Source organism: Platichthys flesus, chromosome 1 (assembly GCF_949316205.1).
Source record: "Platichthys flesus chromosome 1, fPlaFle2.1, whole genome shotgun sequence".
Lineage (NCBI taxonomy): Eukaryota > Metazoa > Chordata > Actinopteri > Pleuronectiformes > Pleuronectidae > Platichthys > Platichthys flesus.
The window spans coordinates 28,665,386-28,691,916 of record NC_084945.1 but is presented as its reverse complement, the minus strand read 5'-3'; the positions used below and the strand labels follow the sequence as shown (position 1 = coordinate 28,691,916).

At 42.1% G+C, this 26,531-nt stretch overlaps 1 protein-coding gene across 1 annotated transcript; it reads right to left on the bottom strand.

Annotated features, from left to right (window-relative positions):
- Positions 1–572: 572 nt before the first annotated feature.
- On the bottom strand, positions 573–20,419 carry abhd17c (abhydrolase domain containing 17C, depalmitoylase). The gene is made up of 3 exons (XM_062390765.1): positions 19,555–20,419; positions 7,083–7,262; positions 573–3,134 (listed from the first exon to the last, which is right to left on the bottom strand). Exons 1-3 carry the CDS (start codon positions 20,037–20,039, stop codon positions 2,915–2,917), a joined length of 885 nt encoding a protein of 294 aa, XP_062246749.1. The 5' UTR covers positions 20,040–20,419; the 3' UTR covers positions 573–2,914.
- Between the last annotated feature and the right edge of the window lie 6,112 nt (positions 20,420–26,531).

The following is a 26,531-nucleotide window of genomic DNA, read 5'->3' as shown; positions in this document are numbered from 1 at the left end:
CCAGCAGAGCTCAGAAAGCAGCTTAGAAACTAAACACAACTGGTGCAGGAGAGAAACCCACAGAATAGCTGCTGCTGTGAACTCACACTGACTCTCACATTCTGCTTCCACCCACTCTTGCAGAGGGTTCCACAAATCAGCTTCCTTCAACAAACCCTTCACTCCACGCTGCCATCCACTCATTCTAATGTATCGTGCACAAACACAAACGCACACTCGCCCAGACAGGACCAGAAGTCCCCATGGAGAAGAAATATATACAATGCATTGGAAGTCAACATAATGTAAGCTGTACAAACTTGGGGGAGAACAAAAGTGGTTCTAAAGTGCAAAAACTACAGTCAAATGTATCACAATAAGCATTCAAAGCAACATACTGTATGTGAATTCAGTAGCAGGAGGCATAAGTAGGAATCTACTGTCTGCTGCATAGATGCTGCAGGTGAAACCGTTCTGATGTCACATTGTAAATGAGCCAGTTCATATAGTGAACCAAACCTCTGGAAAATAATGAAAGGTAATGATAAAGGCTGACTGTAGAAACGCAGTGGAACAATAAGGTCACACACACACACTTTCATGCATCCTTTATTAGCATTAAAACATCCATTGTGCTGCCTTCCAGCAACAACCATCACATGTATAACAATCAGTTTCATGGTATATTTAAGGCTTATTTCATCTTTTTTTAAATGTTACACCCCATTACAAATCTGACTCTACCAGCATCATGTCTTATTTGCATATTGTGAATCCAGTGTTAAAAATCAATAAGACTAGACTGCCCTGTGTAAGGGCTAATATGTATAGAGAAGATATTGAATTATACCAATACAGAGCATTATGATACGAACTGGCTTCAGACACAGTGTAAATCTATCAACATTAAGTTTGGAACGCCTTTGTAAAAATGTCAGTATCAAAAGAATGATCAGGGTGTTTATTTCCTTTAAAAGGGGAGCTAGAAGAGATAGAGACGAAGAAAGGCTCATTATCCAGAACACCGGCCCAACATTAGTTAGATTCAGAAAACGTTACTATCCGACTGACAAACCACTTCACAGCAATACACAGATCAGTCAACGATCATCACAGGTTGCTATGCAAATATCCTTCAAACACAAACTTACCTCTGAAGACATTTCAGCTTATTCGTCAATCTGGTAGTGTTTCAAGTATTTTTTTGGTGCGATTTAAACTTCATCCATTAGTGTTATACTTCTATTTCCCCCCCATTTGTTTTGGTAAAAGAACAAATTATTCAAAGACAAGTTGTAATATCTACAACTGTCAAATGTGATCAACATTTTTGTTCTTATCCCAGCTTCAACTCCTGCCTGTCACAAGGCTCAGAAGACCACAATGTTTGTAAAAGAGGGGCATTCGGAGATCCCATTACAGGCGGGAACACATGGGTGACCGAAGGGGACGGTGATGGTCAGGCTGAATTTGGTTTTAGTACCATGCTGTCATGACAGTACCCCCCACACACAGTGTCCCGCTGTCATATGAGCGACTGATTGATTCCTCTGATAAATAGCAGCAGTTATCAGTCCCACGAGTGTGTCTAGGTGAAATGTGTACGAAACGTAAGGCTTTACTTGTAATAAATTAGAAATACACATCCAAATCCAGCAGCATGTGCACCTTGGATACGTTCACAGAGCAGGGTTCATAGTTCTGTGTCTTTAGTCCGGAGGTAAACCCAGCACTATGCTGCCTAGATTCAGTTTACAGTATAGAGTCAAGTGTGTTCCTGTTGCAAACAGTTGTCAAGTCTCATTAGCACAGGATGTGCAGTTAACAGACATGCAGCCCTGATACATGCTGCTCTCTCTTCTATTGAGGTAAACTTCTACAATACCAAACATCTAGGATGGTCATTGCTGCGTTGCTTACTTACAGTTTCACACACTTTCATTTGATGCCAATATCTCAATGTCAAATGGCCCAAAGATTTGATGTTGTGTTTAAATTCCTACAACATGGTTAAATAAAATCTCTACCAGAATTGGCCACGTGTGTGTGTGTGTTCCAGTGCAAGGCATGTTGTAAAATGTTTCTCAATGAAGTTTGGTGCAATCTTTCTCCTGTATGCCAGGTGTTGCATGCACCAGGGACCACAAAGATCACAGCTATAAAAGGCCAGATGCGCAGGGATGAACTCTGGTTAACATGTTCTATACACACATGTCTGGAAAAAAAAAATAATAGAAGTTAAGAAAAACATGGAATGCCAATAACAAATTTATATAAACATCTTCAAAAGACAGAAGAAAAAAATAATTACCTGAAAATGTCAGCACCTTAACAGTGCAACTGTTTAATCAACCCTGAATGGCAAATTAAAAATACATAAAAAGTACAAAACTTCTATTTGTAGTTCTTGGTGCAAAATTGATACTTCTTCACCTGGTATAAAAGAATAAAAAAAACAAAATCAAGCTTGAACATTGCAAAGAAATAGTCAAAAGGAAAGCAAGGGATCGTGGGAAAAGCAGTGAGAGAGAAAAAGGAAATGTGACAAAGTGACGCTCACATTGAGAGACACTAAAGACCGGGGGGGAGCTGGAGTGGAAAATGAATCCAGATTCAGCAGTGAGTGCAAATAGTGTCTAGGCCCGGGCTCATTGGTAGACTGGGTCCACATGAACGAGCATTACATTTAAAGCCAAAGCTGTATTACTTGCTGGGACTGGTCTTAAGCTCAGCTGCACCTCAACAATCTAAAAGGGTCTCCTCTTCCAGTGTACAACATGTTACCAGCATGAAACAGCTGCAGGGACAGAGGAGCACAGTGTGATGAAGTTGCTCCAGTCCTGTGTCCTTTGCCAACAATGGGAGCTCGGCGATGATAAAGATTAGGCTTCTTTATTGTGTTGAGATGAACCCCAGCCTGATTGCTGAGCTCCCCTCAGGACGTGGGAAGCTCGAAGGAGATGAACTGCTTGAGTCTCTCCAGGTACTGGGCATACAGTTCAATGTCGTTGTGGCCGGCTCCCTCCACCCACAAGGGTTCGACAGCACGGGGGCAGCGCTCGTACATGGCCAGACCATGAGAGAAGTCGATTACCTCATCCTCCGTACCGTGGATCACCAGCACTGGGGATGCCACCTTGGACACTTTGTCAATACTGCAGAGAGAGAACAGACAGAGACATATCAAGGGCTAGTATGAAAGGGACAGGAAACAGGAAATTAATGGGTCAAACCATGAAAACATTTACGGTTCTGTAAGTTTGGATCAGAGTGCCGACCACAGCTACTCTTTACGGTTATAAATGGAAGATTTGGACTCACTAGGCTGGAAACTAGGGGGATTCTCTCCATATATAAAATAACTAATCTGGGGAGCTTGAAGTCTGTTGGACTTGGGGTTTCAAACTTGAACTGAACAGAATGTCAGAGTACACTCAGTGTCCTGTTTTCACATTATTCAATGGTATAATCATGCAAGATAGTCTCTCTCCCCAGAAAAAGAAAGAAAGCAAAGGCATGGGATCATGGATGTGAGCTTTCAGAAGGTGGAAACACTTGTTCATCCATCTTGGTGACAACCATCCCTCTGTGCAGATTACAGTATGTGTCTTGTTTATAAATTTAACCCTGACGAAAACAATTGTGAATCCTTAAGCTAATCATTTTCCACATCATAGATCATCACATCCCCTCTGTATGTTCCATTATGCAACTTATGACTTGCAGACACTGACCCTGATCCTAAACACAGTCTTCCCCAGTATAGATGCCATTGACTGGCCCTCACAGAAGCAAAACTAAAGAAGAGTCAGTCAGGAAGGATAAGTATAGATCATCTGTCTGTGGCCAACACATGCAAAACCATTTAGTTTTTTAAGGTTGTCTTACTTTTTTCTCCTTTGCACCTATTGTCACTTTGATTTTCACCAAAGCTAGGGCTGCTCAATTAATCGAAATTTAATCGTGATTACGATTATGGGGTCAAACTACTATAAACGAGTTGAAACGATTATTTGGCCTTTTTTTCGAAAGAGACGTGCATGTGCAATTCAGTCCTTCCCCAAAAGCATTCAGCGACCCAGCTGACTGGCTCTCACTCTCAAGCAACAGTAAAGTTATGGGGGCGAGTTGTGTGTGTGATGATTGGCTATGAAAAAAAACAGCGTGAGTGGAAAAGCAGGGAGGGCAGCAGCACACCATGTAGCGGCCGAGCCGCACACAGCTTTTGTCAAGCGCGCTCCCGCCTGGCTGTTCAGACCGGTCAGACCGGACCAGCATTTCTCCGCGCCGGTCAGTCGGTCATAGAGTGTTAGGGTTTGCCATCATTAAGGGTTTGAATAACCGGGCACCGGTATCCTGGTTTCACAGAGGAATAAGACACGCAGCCGTCATCGGTGTTTACCGGAACCAGAAGTGCTTAAAAATAAAGCATAGACTTCAGAATAAGGGCACATATTAATAATCGTTTAAATAATCGTGATTTTGATATTGTCCAAAATAATTGTGATTATGATTTTTTCCATAATCGAGCAGCCCTAACCAAAGCATGTGAAATTGATTCACACTTGTAAAGTAAATGGTGTCTTCATCTTCAGACGTACTAAAACAAAAAAACACAACATGCCTCCATACGGCTCGTGTGATGTGATCCAAGTGCCGCAAGCCCAGACATTCATATTAGACTCAAAATTATGTTTTAAGCCTAAAGTCCAGCGGAAGTAGCAAAGCTAGGAGACGTAGTCACACATGGGATGTCAGAGGTTCCGTGAATGCACCTTGTAGGAAGATATGAGCACGGTGTAAACGATACAATTACGTCAGATATGAATGTTGGGGCTTAGGACCATTGATGAAGCTGTGGTGGCTAGCTGTGGCCTCAGGGTCTTAGGCTCCTCAAGGGGCGGTAACCCTCGGACACCGTGGTGGACACCGGTGGTCAGGGAAGCCGTCCGATTGAAGAAGGAGGCCTTCCGGGATATGATATCCTGGAGGACTCCGGACTCGGTTGCAGGGTACCGACAGGCCCGAAGGGCTGCAGCTGCTGCCGTGTCGGAGGCTAAGCAGTGGGTGTGGGAGAAGTTCGGAGAGGCCATGGAGAAGGACTTTCGGTCGGCACCAGAGTGTTTCTGGAAGACTATCCAGCACCTCAGGAGGGGGAAACGGGGAACCATCCAAGCTGTGTACAGTAAGGATGGGACTCTGTTGACCTCAACTGAGGAGGTCGTCGGACGTTGGAAGGAACACTTTGAGGAACTCCTGAATCCGAATAACACGCCCTCTATGTTGGAGGCAGAGCTCGAGGTTGATGGTGTTTTGTCGTCAATTTCCCTGGTGGAGGTCACTGAGGTAGTCAAACATCTCCGCAGTGCCAAAGCCCCAGGGATTGATGAGATCCAGCCAGAAATGCTAAAGGCTCTGGGTGTTGAGGGGCTGTCATGGTTGACACGCCTATTCAACATCGCGTGGGAGTCGGGTACAGTGCCAAAGGAGTGGCAAACCGGGGTGGTGGTTCCCCTGTTCAAAAAGGGGGACCAGAGAGTGTGTACCAATTACCGGGGTATCACACTTCTCAGCCTCCCTGGTAAAGTCTACGCCAAGGTGCTGGAAAGGAGGGTTCGGCCGATCGTCGAACCTCAGATTGAAGAGGAACAATGCTGTTTTCGCCCCAGACGTGGAACTACGGACCAGCTCTTCACTCTCGCAAGGATCCTGGAGGGGGCCTGGGAGTATGCCCATCCGGTCCACTTGTGTTTTGTGGATCTGGAGAAGGCGTATGACCGGGTCCCCCGGGAGAAACTGTGGGAGGTGCTGCGGGAGTATGGGGTAAGGGGGTCTCTCCTCAGGGCCATCCAATCTCTGTACTCCCAAAGCGAGAGCTGTGTTCGGGTCCTCGGCAGCCAGTCAGTTTTGTTCTCAGTGGGTGCTGGCGGCCGAGTGTGAAGCGGCTGGGATGAGGATCAGCACCGCTAAATCTGAGGCCATGACTCTTAGCAGGAAACCGATGGACTGCTTACTCCGGGTAGGAAATGAGTCCTTAGCCCAAGTGAAGGAGTTCAAGTACCTCGGGGTCTTGTTCGCGAGTGAGGGTACTATGGAACGTGAGATTGGCCGGAGAATCGGAGCAGCGGGGGCGGTATTGCGTTCGCTTTACCGCACCGTTGTAACGAAAAGAGAGCTGAGCCGCAAGGCAAAGCTCTAGATCTACCGGTCGATCTTCGTTCCTATCCTCCCTATCCTCCAGCCCTATGGTCATGAGGGCTGGGTGATGACCGAAAGGACGAGATCGCGGGTACAAGCGGCCGAGATGAGTTTTCTCAGAAGGGTGGCTGGCGTCTCCCTTAGGGATAGGGTGAGAAGCTCAGTCATCCGTGAGGAACTCGGATTAGAGCCGCTGCTCCTTTACTTAGAAAGGAGTCAGCTGAGGTGGTTCGGGCATCTGGTAAGGATGCCCACTGGGCGCCTCCCTTGGGAGGTTTTTCAGGCACGTCCAGTGGGGAGGAGACCTCGGGGAAGACCCAGGACTAGGTGGAGAGATTATATCTCAACACTGGCCTGGGAACGCCTCGGGATCCCCCCGTCAGAGCTGGTCAATGTGGCCCGGGAAAGGGAAGTCTGGGGCCCCCTGCTTGAGCTGCTCCCGCCGCGACCCGACCCCGGATAAGCGGATGACGATGATGATGATGATGAGGACACTAGTTGACACTACATGAGCAATATGGGGACATGTTATGTTTTTTCTGTTCTTCTACTACGTCTGAAGAAGCACTCACCATTGGCTTCAATTGAATTGGATTGTGCTTCAACAATGTTTACCCCGAGACTCCAAAAGGTTCATTTTTGGGTGAACTATCTCTTTGACGTGTACTGTGCAGGTCAGTGGGGTAGTGAGGACAACCAGCTGGGTGATATGGCACAGAACATAGCGGAAACCTGACAGTTTGTTAATGCAGGCATTGGGTAAAGTATTATCCAAATTAATCGTCACTGGCAAAATTAGGTCAGTTAGAAGTTATAATAGTTGGTTGGGATACATTTTCGGCTTTGTCCTAGCCCTATGGCTTTTAGTTGGCAAGATAAATGTTGCTGTGGTGTGCGCGGCTCACCTGGGGAAGGCATCGAAACAGTACGTCTTGCGTGTTTCAGGGAAGGCCACCCGTAGTCCTGACATGAGTGGAGAATGTAGGATGACAGCGGCACATTCATAGCGAGCAGCCAGGTCAATGGTGGGCACTGTACCAATGCTCTGACCGTACAGGATGATGTTCTCAGCTGCTATACCATACCTGTACAACAACACACAGCAAAGCAAGATTTATGAATAAAATCATTTTAAATAGAAAATAAAAAAATGAATTGAACATCAGGAAATATTTTGAGGAATTTATGTTTCAATGTGTGCGCAGACATGATGTTTAAGTCAAAGTAAGCCACTGCGGCAATGACTACTTTAAACCATTAAGTGTCTCTGCTCTTCCACCTCCCTCTCCCGAACTGCCCCGATAAAAAAGGACAGCATTAATGTCAGCAGGCTTCTCATAAAGAATTCCCTGACTTTGCAGGAGATTTTTTTGCCATATAAGCTCTGACATTCAGTAGCAGAAAAAAAAAGCATTTAAGACTAAAGCATAGGAATAAGGTGGATCATAGGCTTAGAGATGATCATAAGTCACATTTCCAAAAACAATGTACATGACATGTCAGTCAGTAATTCTGACTTAATTCCAACAGGATCATTAATATAAAGCCCCCTTTTACCATTTGGTTCACTGAAATAATGTGAAGTGTTGCTATTGTTTCCTTCTGATTTTTGATAGATATCACAGATTCATATTCATTTAAGATCTGTTACAGGAAAACTTTAATGTTGGCGTTGTCAAATAGTTGGCAGGTCCAAGAAATTCACTATCAACTTGTATCTAATGCTGTTACACCATGATAAAGCAGGGAGAAGGCCAAGTTTGAAAGTCTCAGATTAATGCAAAATCATTAGTGATTTATTAAAATACTATGGGAACATGTTTTATATCTCCAACTTTATTCAAGAGTGTGGTTTTTAAGTTGAGAGCAGGATTAACTGATTTCACAGATGCTCTCACTCAAAAGCCTGCTCCTGTTTAGTTTTGCTATGAAAATGTGAGGAAGTGAGAGTGTATAACAAGAAAGTTGGTTCTTGGACTTTGAGAAAGTGTTTAGTCAAGATTCACTATGTTTGATATTTAGGAGCTTCAATCACATTGAATGTTCTTCATCAGACAACACTGTTTTCCAATACAAACCTTTGGAGGTATTTAAAAAAGGAAGAAAACTTTTAAAGTTTGGACAACTGTTATTGGACACTTCATATCATTACATGTTTAGTGCAAATGTGTATTCATACATTGCTGAGTGAAGCCACTATACGCTGTATTGTAAAAGGGAGATCATTAGATTCCAACCGATGCAACCTGTGCAAGCTTGTGGTAAAACGTCTTAACAGTCCACAGATGCCTGGACCACATGACATAACCATAACCCCATCCCATCTGAATATTTGTAGCTCAGTGAGCTACATCTGGATTCTTTTGGAAGGATTTGGAAAAATATTGTAGAAGATGGATTCAGGTATGGACTGTTTGATGCACAATAGTGAACTCTGACCTCAACAGTGGCATAGCTTTCCCAGCCTCTCTTATGAAACACTATGAGGTCAAAGACAATGCTTATAGAAAACAGACCCGTCTAGAGTTTGCCAGGGAGGAAAAGAGAATGAGGACAGGCATGCTCCCTTGGCAGAACCCACAACCTAGGAAGCTTTAAGCAAACCGTCCCATTTCCTGACAGTGCTGGAAATGCAGAGAGAGGCTGAGCACAAAAGCTCAGCAACCCCCTGCAACAACACGTATACAGAAGGACTAGGCCCTTGCTTAACAGACAGCCATGACAAGGATTTGGACAAAAGGTGTTAGATTGCATGTGTCCTGTGAAGTGATGCCATCATAACAGCTCTTCAGATAACCGCTTGAGTTTGACTAATCTGCTGGCCTAGACAAATCATGCCTCTGATAAGCAGCAACCCAACTGAACCGTCATCCTGATAGGAGATATGACTCCACACGTAAACAAAGTGCCTACAGGCTGCCAGCTTACTCACCAAACACAAGAACGCCTCTGACAGGACACTTCACTATGGTGAAGATGATTATAGCTCTAACAATCATGATTTCAAAAAATCTGACCCCAAAAAGACCCCCCAAATGGAGTTTAAACCCTTGTGATCCAGACACCATTACAATACCAAATGTGTTGTTCACATCTGAGAATATAATCTAAACAGACACAATTTCAAGCAATCAGTTGTTTGAAATATTCCTCAAACTTTAATACACACCTGTGCCATTTGTTTAAATTATAATTATAAAAGATTTTGTAGTCTGCTCCTTTCTAATCACTCACACATAGAATTGATCTTTAAAAAAAGTTTCAGCACAACATACAGTTATACAGATAAAGGTTTATAAAAAAAAAAACTGTAGCACACATATGGGCTAATCCAGAACTTCCCCTTTGTGAGATGAAGAAGATGATAGAAAGTCCCAGTAAATGAGGCAAACTAAATTAACGACACACTATGAAAGCTTAAAGTCAATGAATAAACAGTGGACAATTAGACAACCTACACGCACCTGCTGGGTGAGTGAAGTTAGATAAAGACACCTAAAAAATCAGAAGTCCATCAAAGTCGCCCTGTTCATACATGATGTACATGGTGATTCTAAGACCCCATTCAGACCTTGTAATAACATCCATCCTGAGAGATCTGATCACAAGTGGGCAGCTGTAAGTACAGGTCCGAACAAACCCAAGCGAACAGAGGCAATGCCAGTTTAACCCTACAGACCACAGAGATGTTTGTCTCATCTGCATTATTTATTCTAAGGTCAATTAGATTATATTGATTACAAACCAAGGCTTGTGTAAAACAAATAGAAGCATAGTTGATTACCAATTCTTCATAATTGACCCTTGATTGAGGAAGGAAGGCCAAATGTGCCTGTGTTATGTTTTAGAACAGCTGTAACCTTAAATAAGACGCGGAAATCGAGCCAGTTAAATACTCCAAAATAAAAACATGTTTGATTAAAAAGAATGATCTTCATTTTCTCTGGTATAATTAATGAGCGAATCAACTGATGCTACTCAAAGTTCAAGGAGTGGCTACAATTGTAATGAACTATGTTTATTCTGTGAATAGAGGGCTACTTCAAAAGAAACCGAGATATAGAGGGAGAGAGAAAGAAAAGGAGAAATTTTCCACATCCATTTTATACAAGACAGTATAAAATGGCTTGTTCAAACATTTTTGAACAAATTCCATGGAAACATCAGGACTGGTGAAAAAAAACTGGACGTCAAACCCAAGGTAGAACAGTCTTCTAATGGAAGAAGCAGTACTTTTCTCGCATCCATTTTTTACTACAAGTCAGTTTATATAAGACATAGTTAGGATTATTAAATAGTTGTATCCACTACAGATAATAAATCACCTTACTGCTTTCAGAGATGGCAAGTGATCTAAGCAATTGATCCCATACATTTTCTGCCAAAACTACACATTTTCCTTCATCCTGAAAATTAATCAAATCAATACAGACTCAAAAAAGAATCTTTTTATAAAAAAGAAAAAAGCAGAACATCCTGTAGCTCAGTCACGCGCCGTTGTTGCTGCAAAAAGACTATTTGTTAATATTGATAGAAAAAAGTAAAACGGTGTTGTAAACAAGACCAGGTACACATCAAACAAAAGCTTTTCAGTGAAAATTATTGTAACTGCCAGTGTCATTTAGATGAAATATGGTTTCATCAAACATTATTGTTTCCAAATCAGAACTGTGATGTGCCGCTTAAATAGGGCTGGGCGATTTTTCGATCGCGATAAAATTTTGATCGATCTCGATTATCTCCTTGTGACATGTATTCGATCTCACGTGGCAAAAGTAAGCGCAACAACAGTGTCGGAGTCTGCCGGCTGCCGTCTGCAGGTAGGACAAGACACGCCCACTTCCCCTCGTGAGATTAGCTGCATTTGCGAGAGAGACAAAAAGAGAGAACGAAGTTGGAAAAAGGAGAAAAAATGAGTGAAACTGAAGTCGGGGACAGCGAAAATAATGCCGAATGTGAAAGCGACATGACTCCATCACCCGACACCGAAGACATTGTCGGAAAAAAGGGTAACGCGACATCAGTTGTGTGGACATGGTTTGGATACGGCAAAAATGACGAGGAGCAGTCGAATCCGGTCTGCAAAATATGCCGGCGGTCGGTACCAGCCAGGACGGGAAACACCACAAACCTTTTCAATCACCTGAGACGGCACCATCCCAGTGATTATACAGAGAGTTTGACTCTGCAGGCTCAAGTTTGCACGACAAACAAAGAGACAGGCAAGACCACTACGTCTCCCGTTAGCATCGCTAACGGGAGCAATTCTGTTCTGTTAGCAAAACAGCAGTCCATCAGGTCGTGTTTTGCCGCCATTTCCCCATATGAAAAACAATTGAAGCGGGGCAAAAATATAACGAGCGCTATTACTTATTGCTTAGCTAAAGATATGATGCCCCTGATCACAGTGGAGAGGGACGGCTTCAGGAAACTGATCAAAGTGTTGGACCCCAGGTACGAGCTCCCTGGCAGAAAGTACTTTTCTCAAACGGCGCTGCCACAGCTTTATGATGAATGCCGTCGTAAGCTGGAAATTCATCTTAAGGATGTAAAATACTTCGCCACTACCACCGATCTTTGGTCTAGCCGTACATCTGAGCCATATATGAGTCTTACAATTACTTTCATTGATGAGGAGTGGGCTCTGCACAGCAAATGTTTACAGACAGTATACTTTCCAGAGGACCATACTGGGGAAATAATCAGCCAGGGGCTGGAGGATGCACTCAAATCCTGGGGCCTTAGGGAAGACCGACAGGTGTGCATCACAACAGACAATGGGGCAAACATTGTCAAGGCTGTTTCCCTCAATGACTGGACCCGGCTGCAGTGCTTTGGTCATCAGCTGCACCTTGCCATTGGTAAGTTCATGATGATATCAAAGGAAAAACTCATGCCAACATTCAATTTTGAGCTCTAATAATAGCTCACAGTGTAATGATTTGTATCCTTATACACTGTTGCCCATAAAGTTGGAATACAATGTTTATTTTTTACCTCTTCTGATGAAATGATTGTGACAATGTGATTTATTCTTGATATCTTCTCAAAATTGGTAACTGGGACTCAGTATGTAATCATTGCACCTGGTCAAAGGTAATTACTGATGTGTATAAATCGGAATAAAAAGAGGAATGTTTCTGAAAACTAAATTATTTCAACTTTATGGGCAACAGTGTACATTCTAAATGGCTCAATGTACAGGCTATCACCTGATAACAATTGATGCTGATAGGTGATAATTCGACTATTATAACTAACATTTTGGATCTAAGATGTATTGGAATTAAGAGTTTATTATTTAATCACTGTACTCAACTTAAATTGAGGAAAAACAGGGACAACACCAGTGTGTAGTCTAAGTGTATTTTCATATCAAGGATGTCATGACAATATTATGATTTATTATCACAAGACACAAACTAATTTTTAAATAATAATTACCTTTTTTCATTTACAGAGAGAAGTGTGAGAGACAAGAGAATTGAGAGAGCCATGGGTGTATGCAAAAAAGTGGTTGGTGCTTTTTCATTCTCCTGGAAAAAGAAAAAAGAACTAGCAGCTGCGCAGAAGGAGTTCGACCTACCTAAGCACCGACTGATAACAGAATCACCTACCAGGTGGGGTTCTCGCCATGCAATGATAGCACGAGTACTGGAGCAGGAGAAGGCCATTTCAAAGGTTTTATCTGCTGATAGAAAAACAAGGCACCTGGCTCCCTCATGGCAAGACATTGAGGTCTTGGAGTCCATCCACAAGGCCCTTAATCCACTTGTTGAGTTCACCGATGCCCTCTCTGGTGAAACACATGTCAGTTGTGTGAAACCTGTCCTGCAGCTCTTCAATAAGGAGGTCTTGAAGCCAGGAGAGGATGACACAGAGCTAACCAAGGCCATCAAAACCACTATCACCACCTATTTGAATGAAAAATATGACAATGCTGCCACTGATGACCTCCTTAACATGGCATCCCTTGTTGATCCTCGGTTCAAGACCCGCTACATCCAAGATGACAAGGTAGAGACTGTGAAATCCAGAGCTGTGGCACAGATCCTAGGTAACTGTCAGAGCACAATGCAATCTACTCTCACATCCAGATTTGGGGGAGGCAGGGCAGATGCTGCAGCTTCAGCTCCACCAGCCAAAATGCAGAAGAAGACACTGGGCAGCTTTTTCAAGAAGTCTTACTCTGTTTCTACCTCTAGTCTAACAGATGAGCAGAATGTTTAGGCTGAACTGAACAGTTACCTGCTAGCTCCAGAAGCAGACAGTGAGACCAACCCCCTGGCATGGTGGAAAACCCACTCCACATCATACCCCAGAGTGAGCTTCCTGGCAAAGCGGTACCTCTGTATTCCTGCCACCAGCTCGCCCTCGGAGCGTGCTTTTAGTACAAGTGTCAATATTGTGTCCTGCCATAGACCAGCTTTAAAGCCAGACGTGGTGGACAGACTTGTCTTTCTTGCAAAAAACCTGTAATGGGGTAAATGATGTTCACTAGTGCACAAGTGCACAATAATAACTATGAATGGTTTACTATGTTTACATGTTGTGCAATTTTGGCTCAGATTTAATCTTTCAGGTAGTATTTGTGCCAGGGCCATGTTAACTCTTTTTGCACTTGAGATGTTCACTGTCCAGCCAAAGCAATTTGATGTGATAGTTGTCAGAGCTGTTAGTTTATACTGTATAAAGTTTCAATAAGTAAAAGTTTATATTATTTTGTAAAGGGAGATGACTAATGTTTGGAATTACAAATGATTTGCATAACCTACCTAACAAGTTAAAATGTTTTTATTTTTGCATTTTTCAATACCTCAAAAAAATAGTATTATATTATAGTGGTTTAGTTTTTTATATTTATTTTGTCTTACAGTTAAGCACTTGAATGTGTCAGAGGGGGTGACCTACATGTTTACTTTTTTTTATGTTAATAAACTTTATTGTATAGTTTCATGAATCTCTTGTTTCTTCAAGCTTCAGGATGCCCCTCACACTGGCAGCATCTGCAAAAACTACATATCGTGATAAGAATCGAGATCGATCAATATGGAAAAACATATCGTGATCACATTTTTTTCCATATCGCCCAGCCCTACGTTTAAATCATTCTAATACATTAAAGTCTAGAGGGAGAATTGTATAAAAAGGCTTTCTTCACAACTGGCATTACAAATCACTTTTGATGAAGGTCATTAAATAGACTTGGTGGATGACATCTTGGTTCTGTCCTAAGTGATGCCTAAGGCATTCAGGTGGATTAACAAAGGTGAAATTATGAAGGTTGAAAACAATACATATTCTGAGATAAGGTGTTCTGTGAAAATAGATTTTAAACAATGCTGTGGGAAAATATGATCATCAATAAATCACAGACAACAGCTCATCATTACTCACAAAAGAGGAGGAAAAGAGGAGTATTCTAAACACAACATAAACCATGCAGAGCTGTACTCTTTTGGATTCTCAGATTCTGAAAAAATTTACTGCAAAGGTCGACAGCAGATTAACCTTTTAGGTGTGATAAAGGGTATTTGTGTTGTTATTACAGGCGACTTGAATATTATGCAATGTCACAGCTTTTCATAGGTTCAGAAAGTGCTTTGTCAGTCATGGAGAATGGTCAGGCTGAACACTGTGGCTTGTTTGCCTTTTTTAAACCAATCACAATCCTTATGGGAAGAACTAAGCCCAGGATGCAGTGATAGTGCTGCTGCAAAATAGTGTTGGAAGTAGGGATGTCCCGATATGAAATTTTGGTACCACGATCATTGTCAGTCAGAGGAAGTATCAGTTTCACGATTATCGATACTATAATAGCAAATAAGGCTGTTACATCAGTTCCCTCTTCGCGCACACAAAACGTGACTTACGAAAGATTTCGCCGCACAGCACACACAAAAATTACGTGACTCACGAGAGGCAGGACACCATAGTTAGATATCGTAGGTTTTGCTATTCTTACGCTTATGAAACCGTGACTTTAAGAAGACGCGGTTATCGCAAAACCGGTTACCCCTGACATCCCTATAAGATACCAACAACAATGGGAGTGCCCATTGTACTCTACAGCACCATTGTTCTAAAATATGTTCACAAAGTACACCATAGAAAGGTCACATTATTCGGACAACCAATTCCAGCCTGTTTCTAAGAGACAGCAATTCATATGATATGTAACAAATTTTACATTTCATTATATTTTTTACAGTGAAACTGCAAAGCTCATGCTAATAAAAGGGCAGTGAACACTAGACCCACAAAAGATGAAATGCAATACTGCGTCCCTGAGCTAGGTATGGTTAAGTAAAATATTATTCAATGGGACTTGAAATGCGGGGGAAATAAATGCAGGGAAGAAAACTTTATGCTTCTATAGATTTAAATAAATCTCAGATTGTGCAGACTGGAATCTTTGCTTAGGCCACTTGGGAAGTCGCACATCATCGGTACAGGGTCACACTCTGTTTTGCCAATACCAGCCACATCAGAGACAGAGCAATGTCTAGCATAGACTAGGGGTGTCACGATACCAAAAATTCAGTAGTCGGTGCCAATACCAGTAAAATAACACGATTCTCAATGCCAATTTCGATACCACGGTAAAAAAACACTTCACGTCATCCTCCAGAGCAGGGGTCTGCAACCTGCGGCTCCGGAGCCATATGCGGCTTTTCAGCCCCTCTGCAGTGGCTCCCTGTGCAGTGTTGCGAACGGCGAATCAGTTTTCATATGATGAACGTGAGTGAAAGTCACGTTCACGTTCATTTTTTAAATCATCGTATCAGGCCGTTATGAAATACCAGGAGCGGGCGATGTGTGCGTGTGTGTGCGATCACAGCTCGTTCACGTAAAGCAGTCGCTCACTGACTGACCGGCTGCTTCTTATCAGTGGAAACCGTGAAAACACAGAGTTTCTCTGGTCTCAGCTGCTCAGAGATTAGCACCGCAGCTCCAGAAGAGGCGCAGCACCGATGCTAACAGCTGGCATCAGCGCTCACGGTTCTTCAAAAAAATGGGCATCGTCTGTGTTTTCTTATTTTAGTATCGACAGTTATCGGTTCTCGTGACATCCCAAGCATAGACAGAATGAAGCCAAGGCTCATAGGCAAGATATTTCCATGCTTCATTTTTATCTCTCAATAAAAGCACAGGAACTTCCCCCTAGGCTACTTTTCAATCACCAACCACAAAGCCCACATTCTCACTGATATGATGAGGCCTGTGTAACCATAATGAAAGAATCTTACTCAAATTGGCTTTTTGGAATAACCAGCTGAGCTTTGATGTCTATAAATCCAAATGGTGATGGGGTCACAGATTATCCTACTTTATTTGCTTTACGACACACTCCCTTGTTTTTTTTATTACATGTTTCCGCTAATTCAAATTGAACTCTCTGTGATGTTCCAAAAACATGACCATAAAGAGAACTGGGGTGAAGAGGAACTCTATGGTCATTACAGGAGTGTAGAGCATCTTTAAAATCTACTCTCTGGATATGCAGTTTAAAAAACGAGGACAATAAACTCAGCAATAACCAAAATGTAAAGACAACTGATCTTAGAGCAAAATAACGTTTTAATTTTAGAAGTCTTTATGCCCTGAAAACTGAGTAACTGGAAAAGTTATGTTTAAAAGCACAGTCTGAATGATTTTTCACAAAATGTAATTAAAAAGATATTGAATCAACATAAATCTCTTCCTCAGGTGCTTAGTTCCCCGAAGAAGAGCCTAATGATTAAAACTGTTATACTGAATGCTTGGCTAGCTCACTCTACAAAGGGCAAGGGGACAATTACATTTTTCATTGAAAACAGGTATGTGGGGAAAGAGGGTATAGTTTTTCTTTCAGTTACTGTAGACTGTCTGTCGAATGGAACATTAATCTAAGGCATGTACGGAATGAGAAATTTATGGCTTTGTGTAATTCTATATGGAGTAATGATCAGCCTTCGGCCTTTATCATTGTTTGATAGCACAGGGACAATAACAATAGGACAATTACAATGTCGGCTCTCTTTCATTAAATATGCATTACATTCACAAGTATTCAATCAGTTATACAACGGAGGCATTGAGATGAACATCAGACCACCTTGTACCAGGTATATCTGAGAGATTAGTTGATATTGGTATGGTCTGTATATTTATAAAGCGCTTTTCTAGTCCTGATGACCACTAAAAGCACTTTACAGTACAGTATTACATGCACCCATTCAAACACATTCATACAGTGCATCACTTTCTTTATGAGAAGGGGCAATTTTAGTATCGTGTACAAGGCACTTCATCATTTAGACTTGGGAAGACTGGGATCAAACCAACGACCTTCTGATAAGGACAACCGCTGTAACCCCTAAGGCACAGCCGCCCTGATTGACATCTACATACTAATTCTACAGTCTGTATCAGTATGGATGTGGACCATTCTTCTAATCAAATTCACACTTGGCGCGTGTATTCTTAGTGGTAACGGGAAATTCTGTGCCAAGTTGGCACTGGGGCGATTTGGACAATATGTTCAATATTCATAAAGATTTAATAATAAGGCCACTAATGATCTATAGCAGTCAGTGTGTGCGTTTTAGCGTGGATAGGGGGTCTGTGGACCTAGTCTGTGGACCCAGTTTTATCTTCTTCAATGTCTTTGGATAAACTACAGCAGCAGTTGGCGACTGGGTCAAATTGCAGGTCAAAAATCACTACTAGTTCATTTAGATTTCTAGACTGATTACAGACATTCTCAGGTGCAGTGGGTGCACATCTCTGTCATGACATCAAAGTTGAAGTGAATCACTTCATGTTTGTTATTTTTGTCTTTAAATTAGAAGCACAATTGTTTCTTGCTGCATTGGTTTATATCAAGCAGAATTACAGAGCTTCCATTTTTAAAGAACGATGAACTTTCTGAGTGTTTTTCCTTACACCAAGGTACACTGGATGTGGAATAGCCGCAGAGCAGCTTGGTTTTCCTTCCCGGGTCCATGTTTACAGATTAGACCTGAGACACCGGATGCGAGGAAGGTCAGCTCAGCTGTGGAAATCGTGTTGCTCCTCTAGTGGATAGAGGTCTTGCAGATTTGTTTCTGCTTTTCAAGCATCTCATCAAAACAAATTGTGTCTCCAAAAAAAGCTTGGGACAGAATCATATCTGGTTCATAATTGGATCTTTTCATACATGTCGGCAGCTCTGTCTCAGTTTGGCTGCGCAAGCCAAACTGATTGCGCACATGTCCGATGACACGGTTTGTTTATTTGTGAGTGTACGTTTCAGCATAATAGGATGAGAATGAGCGGGGTCATTAATGAGCGAATATGCGCAGCTATGAACAAATAATTTACTCATTTAAGAAAAGTATTGATCATTATGTGGTCAGTATTGAAATTGTGGCAGTGATTTCAAACAAATTAACGTTTAAACTGAAGTGAGTCAGAGACATCAGCTGAGTTTGTGTCTGTAGGTGCGTCTGTGTTTTGCGTGTAGATACTAAATCCACCCCTTGGCTCCCAATCATCTCACATCTAATGTGTAATCTAAATTATGTTTAACATCCTGCCTTATCACGCCTCAGAGTTCACATGGTGTGTGTGTCCAAGGGGAGTTAGTCATGATAAGGTTCTCCCACTGCTAAAGCGTATGTGTGATCATCATTTTATTAAGTTATGGTGTTCAGCAACCCTGTCAGCCGCCCTAGAAGAGGCATGGCACTCAGGGCGCGTCCCAGTCACTATGGGTCTGCTTGCAGCCCACAAACTGGGATGCAGTAATTAGCCATGTCTCAATTACAGGGCAGCATCTTTCAGAGGACAACACAGGCTGCGTCCTTTATCAGCCTTGTAGAGAGAAAAATCAATTGCTCTTACATTTTCCCCTCGCTTTTTTTACCATCATTACCTCTATGAAGACCAGTTAGTCACATCAGTGGATGGGATATGTTGGGCCAGGGAGGATCCACTTGGTGGAGCATAACTTCGGAGGGGGAATGTCTGCAACATTAGGAGGAGCCTTTGAATTGTGATAGTCTAACCGCTGTGATCAGTCAATCGGTTTTCAATTGCAGCCTGATAAGGCCCCCGAATTCTGACACTGCCTCTGTTGGTTCTGCACCTTGATTCATGGTTGAGTCTGTGAATGGCAGACTTATCATAAATGTGATGTGTTCCAATTCATTTTACACAAACATACCAGCACCAGCACCCAGTAGACACCAGAGTGTAGAGCACCCATGTCTTCTGCAAGCCTTCGTTACTGTGTCAGTTAACTAATGGTTAACCATGATAAACAGTCAGCACTTTTTAATTTAGAGTGTACGTTTGTTAATATGACCGTGTGTTATCTTACTGCATGAACTGCTGATTCAATAGTGAACTCACTTGTTCCTCAGGACCTGCCAGGCCGCTTCGATGTCTGCGTACAGGTTCTTCTCAGAGGGTTTACCGGTGCTCACGCCGTAGCCTGAGTAATCGTAGGAGAACACGTTGCAGTTGATCCTGGAGCCGAGGCCGATGTAGAAGCTGCACATCTGCCCCAGGTCCACGGCATTACCGTGGGAAAACAGCAGCGTGTAGCGACTGTTCGGGGCGCAGCGTACAAACATGCAGCCGACCCGGTTACCCCGACTGCTCCTGGTGCTGAACACCTCCACTGCGTCGAGCTCTCGCTGGGAGTACTGCCAGTCCGCCCGCTCGGTTAAATGTAAGCTAGCTACCCCGTTAGCATCGGTGTGCACCGAGTACGTGGGCTCCGGCGGGAGGAAAGCTAGCTTGGCCGCGATGCGGCTGGGACAGGGCGGACAGCAGAAGAGCCAGCACAGTTCACCGAGAGAAAACCCATTCATCCTGGGGCCTTGTGGGGGCATTTAGGCGCGGGGGGGTTCCCGGTATAATTGCTTCCACTGAACAAGAAAAGCAGAGTTCTCCTTTGGTTTGAGGTCCTACCTATCATCCATGAACCGCTTGAAGAGAGCCGCGCTGCGTGACAGGTGGCTCTTGTCTCGGCTTTGCAGCTAACACGTTAGCCTGCTAACAGATAGCAAACAGCACAGCTCACACTTCATGTAAATGAGACATATATAAAACTATTGAATTCATACTATTTTACAACACAAGGCAGTGAAGCGACTGATGTCCACAGAGTTATTCTGCCTCTAAAACATAATATATCGTGTTAGCCAAGGTTTGGGTCTGATATATAAAGACAGAGCTAGCATCCATATATCCAGCACTGATGACACCGGGTTTCCGGTTCAACGGATATCCTGCTTGTCGTTGGTCTGCTTCCTTTCGTGTTTTTTTCAATGTAGGATTATTATAGTCATCGTATAGTAATAGATATAATCCCACTACAATACTTACTGCGCAAAAACCCTAATACATTTGAATACATTTAACAAAAACAACATAAACCAAAGTAAAACATATATATTATAATTAAAATTAGAGTAAATCTACGTCATGGCTTCACATTCACCTGAACATGTGACCCAAAAAATGGATATTTGACTTTCCTGGTATATTTCTGGTAAATTAAATCAGCTGCAAATCATAGTTATTTTTTTCACAGTTAAGATAAATCGGCCACATTTTTTACATAAATAATTTTCCATCATAAAACAAAAAGCGGTGCACACTCTTCAGCATGCAGCTCTCCAGTCATCTTCCTCAGCTCTGCTTCTGTCTGGTGTTTGCCCTCTGGCTTGCCCATATCAGGTTGAATCTGACCTGAGACTCCATCCATTCATTTTCTTCAAATTATCCGAGGTAAAATGTCTTTGCTGCAGGCTTAATAGGGTATTGCAGACATCCCTCTCTTTGCTTTCCAGCTTCTCCTGGGATTCTAAGGTCAACCCTGGGGTTTCTGACCATTGCATGTGGACAGAAAACTTCATAGAGAAGGTGCCCAGGATGTACCCGGTTCAGATGCCTGGAATTACAGGTCCTGAGATTGACACATAATAATAAATAACGCCTGTGCAGAGACAATAGAATATTCAGATTTATCCTTTTAGCAAAGGGTTTAAATTTTACAAACTCAAAATTGTTTATCTTGGCAGCATTACCACAAAATCCCCAAAAATCGACATATTTGTAAATGCTAACTCGTTGAACATGGATGTAAGATTTAGAAAACTGCTTCCAAACACCTGAACCTCCCGTTGTATAAACCCATACACCAGTTAACATACAGCAGAGACTGTTCAGATTCAGTAACAGCAGAGGAATGTGTCCTCAGATAGCTGAAGCACTTCAAATCCACCTGAAAGGGAGAAGAAAATCCACTCCACACACTTTTCAGCGCTGCCAATAATAACCATACAGGGACAGGACTCGGCTGTGTTTGTTATAGCCTGGAGGAGGAAAGCTATTATGAGATAGTCTAATGTGTTAAAATCTAACAGACTGCAGTGATGGAGTCTGGGACAGGCTTCCCATACAAATGTTGCAGAAGAAAGTGCCAATAGCTCAACACCTTATGTCTGATATTTGGAGCAGATGAGGTAAAGTTATGTTTTTTTCCAGGCATACGATTTACCTGAGGCTGAAAAAAAGCTCAAACCTAAATTGCTGCTGATGGTCATACTATTCGACATGCAGTGTGAAGTTCTTTGAGTGGGTGATTTGACTAGAAAGTGCAAATAAAAGATGTTTTCCATTTACCATATAGGTGAACTGTTCCTTTTCTCTTGGCCTCATTGTATAACATTAATTGTAGGCAAAAGGGTTCTTTAACATATTGCTTCTTCTTCTCCATCATGATGCATCGTAAAAGTCAGAAGAGATCTTCCACATTGGTGAGAACTGGTGTTAATGAGTAAAAGGTGACTTAATATGAAAGTCACTCTATTTGGTCAATACGAGATATTTTATAGCCTCACTTTATTATAATATTAGTTTGATAGGTTGCAGTCTAAATTGTTTATCACAATACCAGTTCTTTTCTTCTTCAGTTAAAACTGATATTTCTTATTTCAAGTGCAACATTTTTCGATAGGTTATTACATTATATTAAATATATAATAAGTATATATTATTTTCTATTGCACTTTTCAAAACAAGCTTGTAAATTGCTTTGAGAAAAAGCAAGGTAATAGAACAGTGAATTAATCAAATTGATGTTTATATTAAGCTAATAATACCTGAAGACCTGAGGTGGGCAGAGAACATCACCACCACCATTAAGAAGGCCCAGCAGAGGAGGATCTTCCTGCCGCAACTGAAGATATTCAACATGCCGCGGAAAGTGATGGTTGAGTTTTACACAGCCATCATTGAGTCCATCCTCAGAGCATTAATTACCATGTGGTTTGCTGCCTCTACTGCCAAGGACAAGGGCAGACTCCAGCGGATCATTCGGTCAGCTGAGAAGGTCATCGGCTGCAACCTGCCAGCTCTCCTAGACCTGTTCCACTCCAGGACCAGTAGGAGAACAGGCAAACTAATTGCTGATCCTTCCCATCCCGGGGTCACCACCTATTCCAGGGACTCCCATCCGGCAAAAGGTTCCGGGCTATTAAGGCCAAAATCTTGCGCCACCTGAACAGTTTTTTCCCCCTGGCAGTGGGGCTCACAAACAAACCCCCTGCATCATAATTGATATATTATTGGCACTATCCCGAATCCAATAACTGCACCTCAGCACCGCACGTGCCCATAACTTATTGTTCTTACTGTATATATTGTTATTTTATGTTCGATTGCTGTTTTATGTCATATGCACTAACCACACCAAGACAATTCCTGTTTGTGTAAATATACTTGGCAATTGAAAGAATTCTGATTCTGATTCTGATAATGATCAGAGCCAGGCACTTTGAATGCTTGTTTCAGTTTTTACATGCTGCAAGAATATTCGACCAAGCAATCAGCTGTCTTTTCTGTCTCCCATTTTTTTTCTTTTCTTATGGGCAGCTATGATGGAGTACCTCTTAATGTTGTTATATGAGCCAAAATTAGACATACCACTGTCTATGTATGTATTGTAATGATTTATGAAGTTTGGGAGGGCTTGTTAAATTGTACATTTTGTATTAAAATAGTGTGTGTAGGTGATTCTTATAGAGTCCTTATCGGGGCGCTGTACTCAACTTTTGCAGCAATTGACAGACATGGTTGCTGGTCATGCAGATGGCCCCAATGCGTTGGCTGATGTGAGTGAGCATCCCTGGGGGGTTTCTAGTTGGGCAGCGTGGACAAGGATTTTGATTTTTTTTTTAAATAAATAAATATATTTTTCATATGCCCTTTGTGATAAATTATGCATTCTTTCGCCTTAACACATTTACAGTTAAGCTCATAATCCATCAATGTACATGTCTTTGCATAATTTCGTGAGCAATTTTTGCATTAAATCCATAACTTTAAATGTAATGTAGATATTAAATTCACATGGTTTTTGTGTGATCAGTCACTCTAGCTGCTAAATAAATGGAACACATTGCCCTTGGTTATTCAATGAGATGCACAGGACAACATTGATTTTGAACAAAACCTTTTGAAATCAGTAAGTCAGCAGTGTGATGTGTGCTTGGTTCAGTGGGCTATGAACATGTGTTCAAGTAGTCAGACACTTAGAAAAAGGAAAGAATGACGATGGCCAGGCTGATTCTCTTATATACTACGCCAAATCGTAAAATTAACAAAAAGCAAGCCCTATTCCTAAACGGTGGACAGATCCCATGAAATTCATATTACAGTTCATATTACAAAACAACTATACTTTCAGATTGGAATGAATGTTAACATATGGCTGCAATGGATACAGGTGAAATATGCTGAAAACCAACTCTAATGAATGCTGTAATTCTGATAAACTATGAATGAAGAGCTAGAATGAAATCATTTGGATAGAAATAAATGGTTTTTATCTCTAACATGCAGTTAACTATATTTGATATTCAAAAAGCTTGTGCGTTTCAAGTAGAAATAAAAATATCTAGATAAGCAAATAAGAAACTATCAGATGGGCTAAAGCTTAAAATAAAGAGACATTCTGGAGCCTCACACATGAACAATCAATATATAACACATATATATATATTAATTCTGGAGGTACATTCCCAGCAGTCCTGAGTGAGCATGTCCCAGCTCAAAGATTCCTCACAGTCCAGCTGGATGAACACATGTACCCCTCGGCTGTGGAATAATCTACCACTTTCAGTTCGGCAGGCAGTCACCATCTGTTCGTTTAAAAGTAGGCTCAAAACCTTCCTTTTTGATAAAGCTTATAGTTAGAGCTAATTAGTGCGCCAGAACGTTACTTGTTCTATTTTATGACACATGACACACGGAGCTTCTCTTTCCAGCTTCTCCTTCCTCTTCTCCATCCCTATCCCCCTTCCCCGGAATCCCTTTGCTTTATCACCCGCAGATCCAGGGCCTCTGTGGCCGCACCCTGGATTACGGTTTGTGGATCGCGCACCGGGGGTCGCGGTGTTGGATCCAGTGTGGCGGATTCTGAGTCATGTGGGCTGATCGTGGTGCTGGTGGCGGACCCTGTGTCGCGTTGGCATTGGGCACGGGCGGTGGACCAGGACCGCAGTGGTGGCTTGTGATGGGTCCTCCTGGTGGGCGGCGGTGGACGGTGACTGAGGACTGAAGTGGCGTCTGGTCTGGATGGTGGATCGTGGTCTAGATGGTTGCTGAGCATGGACTGTGCTTCATCAATGCTGCTAGAGACTTTGATTATTGATGATGTTCTCCTGCACGTGGCATCTATTGCACTTCTGTCCGTCCTGGGAGAGGGATCCCTCACATGTGGCTCTCTCTGAGGTTTCTACATATTTTTACCCTGTTAAAAGGGTTTTTTGTAGTTTTTCCTTACTCTTGCTGAGGGTTAAGGACAGAGGATGTCACACCCTGTTAAAGCCCTATGAGATGAATTGTAATTTGTGAATATGGGCTATACAAATAAAATTTGATTGATTGATTGATGTACGAAGGCCAGGTTCATGTAATACAAATATGTAAATGTAACTCTTGACTGTGAATCCACAAAAGCCATCAAAGTAAATTTTCCTTCAAATCTTTCATTTCAAATCAAATGTATTTTTATATATGTACATATGTCTGTCCCAACACAATGCCTCCTAATCACATTGTAGAAATTGACAGAAATCCAGAACAAATCATTCATCCTTTCACCAACAAGAAAATGCTCTATTGGATGGCTGTAGTAGCTCAGGAGGTAGAGCAGGTCGACTGTGCTGGAAGTGTCTGAGTGATATATGACAGAGAAAGTGCTGCACATTCGTTTACAGATCTTTAGGAGTAGCCTAGTACTGCCTATTTGAATCAAAAATGTCACTCAATAGAAAAAAAAGAAATGGTGTCTTGAGACAGCTGATGAGCCTAAAAAGACAAGTCTGACTTTCTAAGAAGCCCTCTCAGTAGCAGAAGGAACAGGTGTAGGTTTTCTATGGCGCATTGTTCAACTGGTGACCCTCCCGTCCAATCCCTTCACCTGACTTATATCTTTCTTCTTTTAAGTTTTGTTAATTACTGTTTGTTTTTCAGTGAAATTTGTTTTGCTGTTTACCTGCATCATAATGCAATGGAAACCCTGCTGTCTCTCAGCTCCACAGCCAGACAATCCCCTGTGTGAGGCTAAATGTGAGAGTAAATCAGCTTTTACTGCGATAACCACAGCCTCCTGTATTAGCATAATAAGATAAAAGCCAAGTTAGCCTGATGCTGCCATCAAAGCAGCTTTTCATAAATTGCAGCTCAGCACTCAGCAGCTTTTGTTAACAATGGAGGATCACAACAATCAGACTACCTCATTGTGTGTGTGTGTGTGTGTGTGTGTGTGTGTGTGTGTGGGTGGGTGTGTGCGTGTGTGTGTGTGTGTGTGTGCATGTCCTTTTCTGCACTAGACGTGTTCACCAATCATTAGTGGGGTATGATCGGAAGGCTTATCAAAAGACAGAGCAAGACAACCAGTGTCTCATCTCTATTGTAACAGGTAACCTGGTGTTTTCTTTAGCCTTTGTGATGTGAAGAGTTAATAAAGCCTCTTGAATCTTGAGGATGGTTTATTTATTCATCTGACTATAAGAAGATAACATGCAGAAGGCCTAAAAAGAAAAGAAAAAAACTCTTATGGCAAAAACTACAATGTTGTGTGAACCACACTAACCGCTCACAGTAACCATATGAGGATGACTATATACCTTACCACTGTTTTGTTCTATTAAGTTATGTTAAGTATTTGTTATTTATTCCGCTAATCATGGCTCCTTTTTACTGTGAATACATATGCTAGACAGAAAGACACGAGGCAATCTGGCAGAGAGTGAACGCAACTGAACCGGTGTAAATACATAGAGGGACTAATGAGGGATTGGGATGCAGGT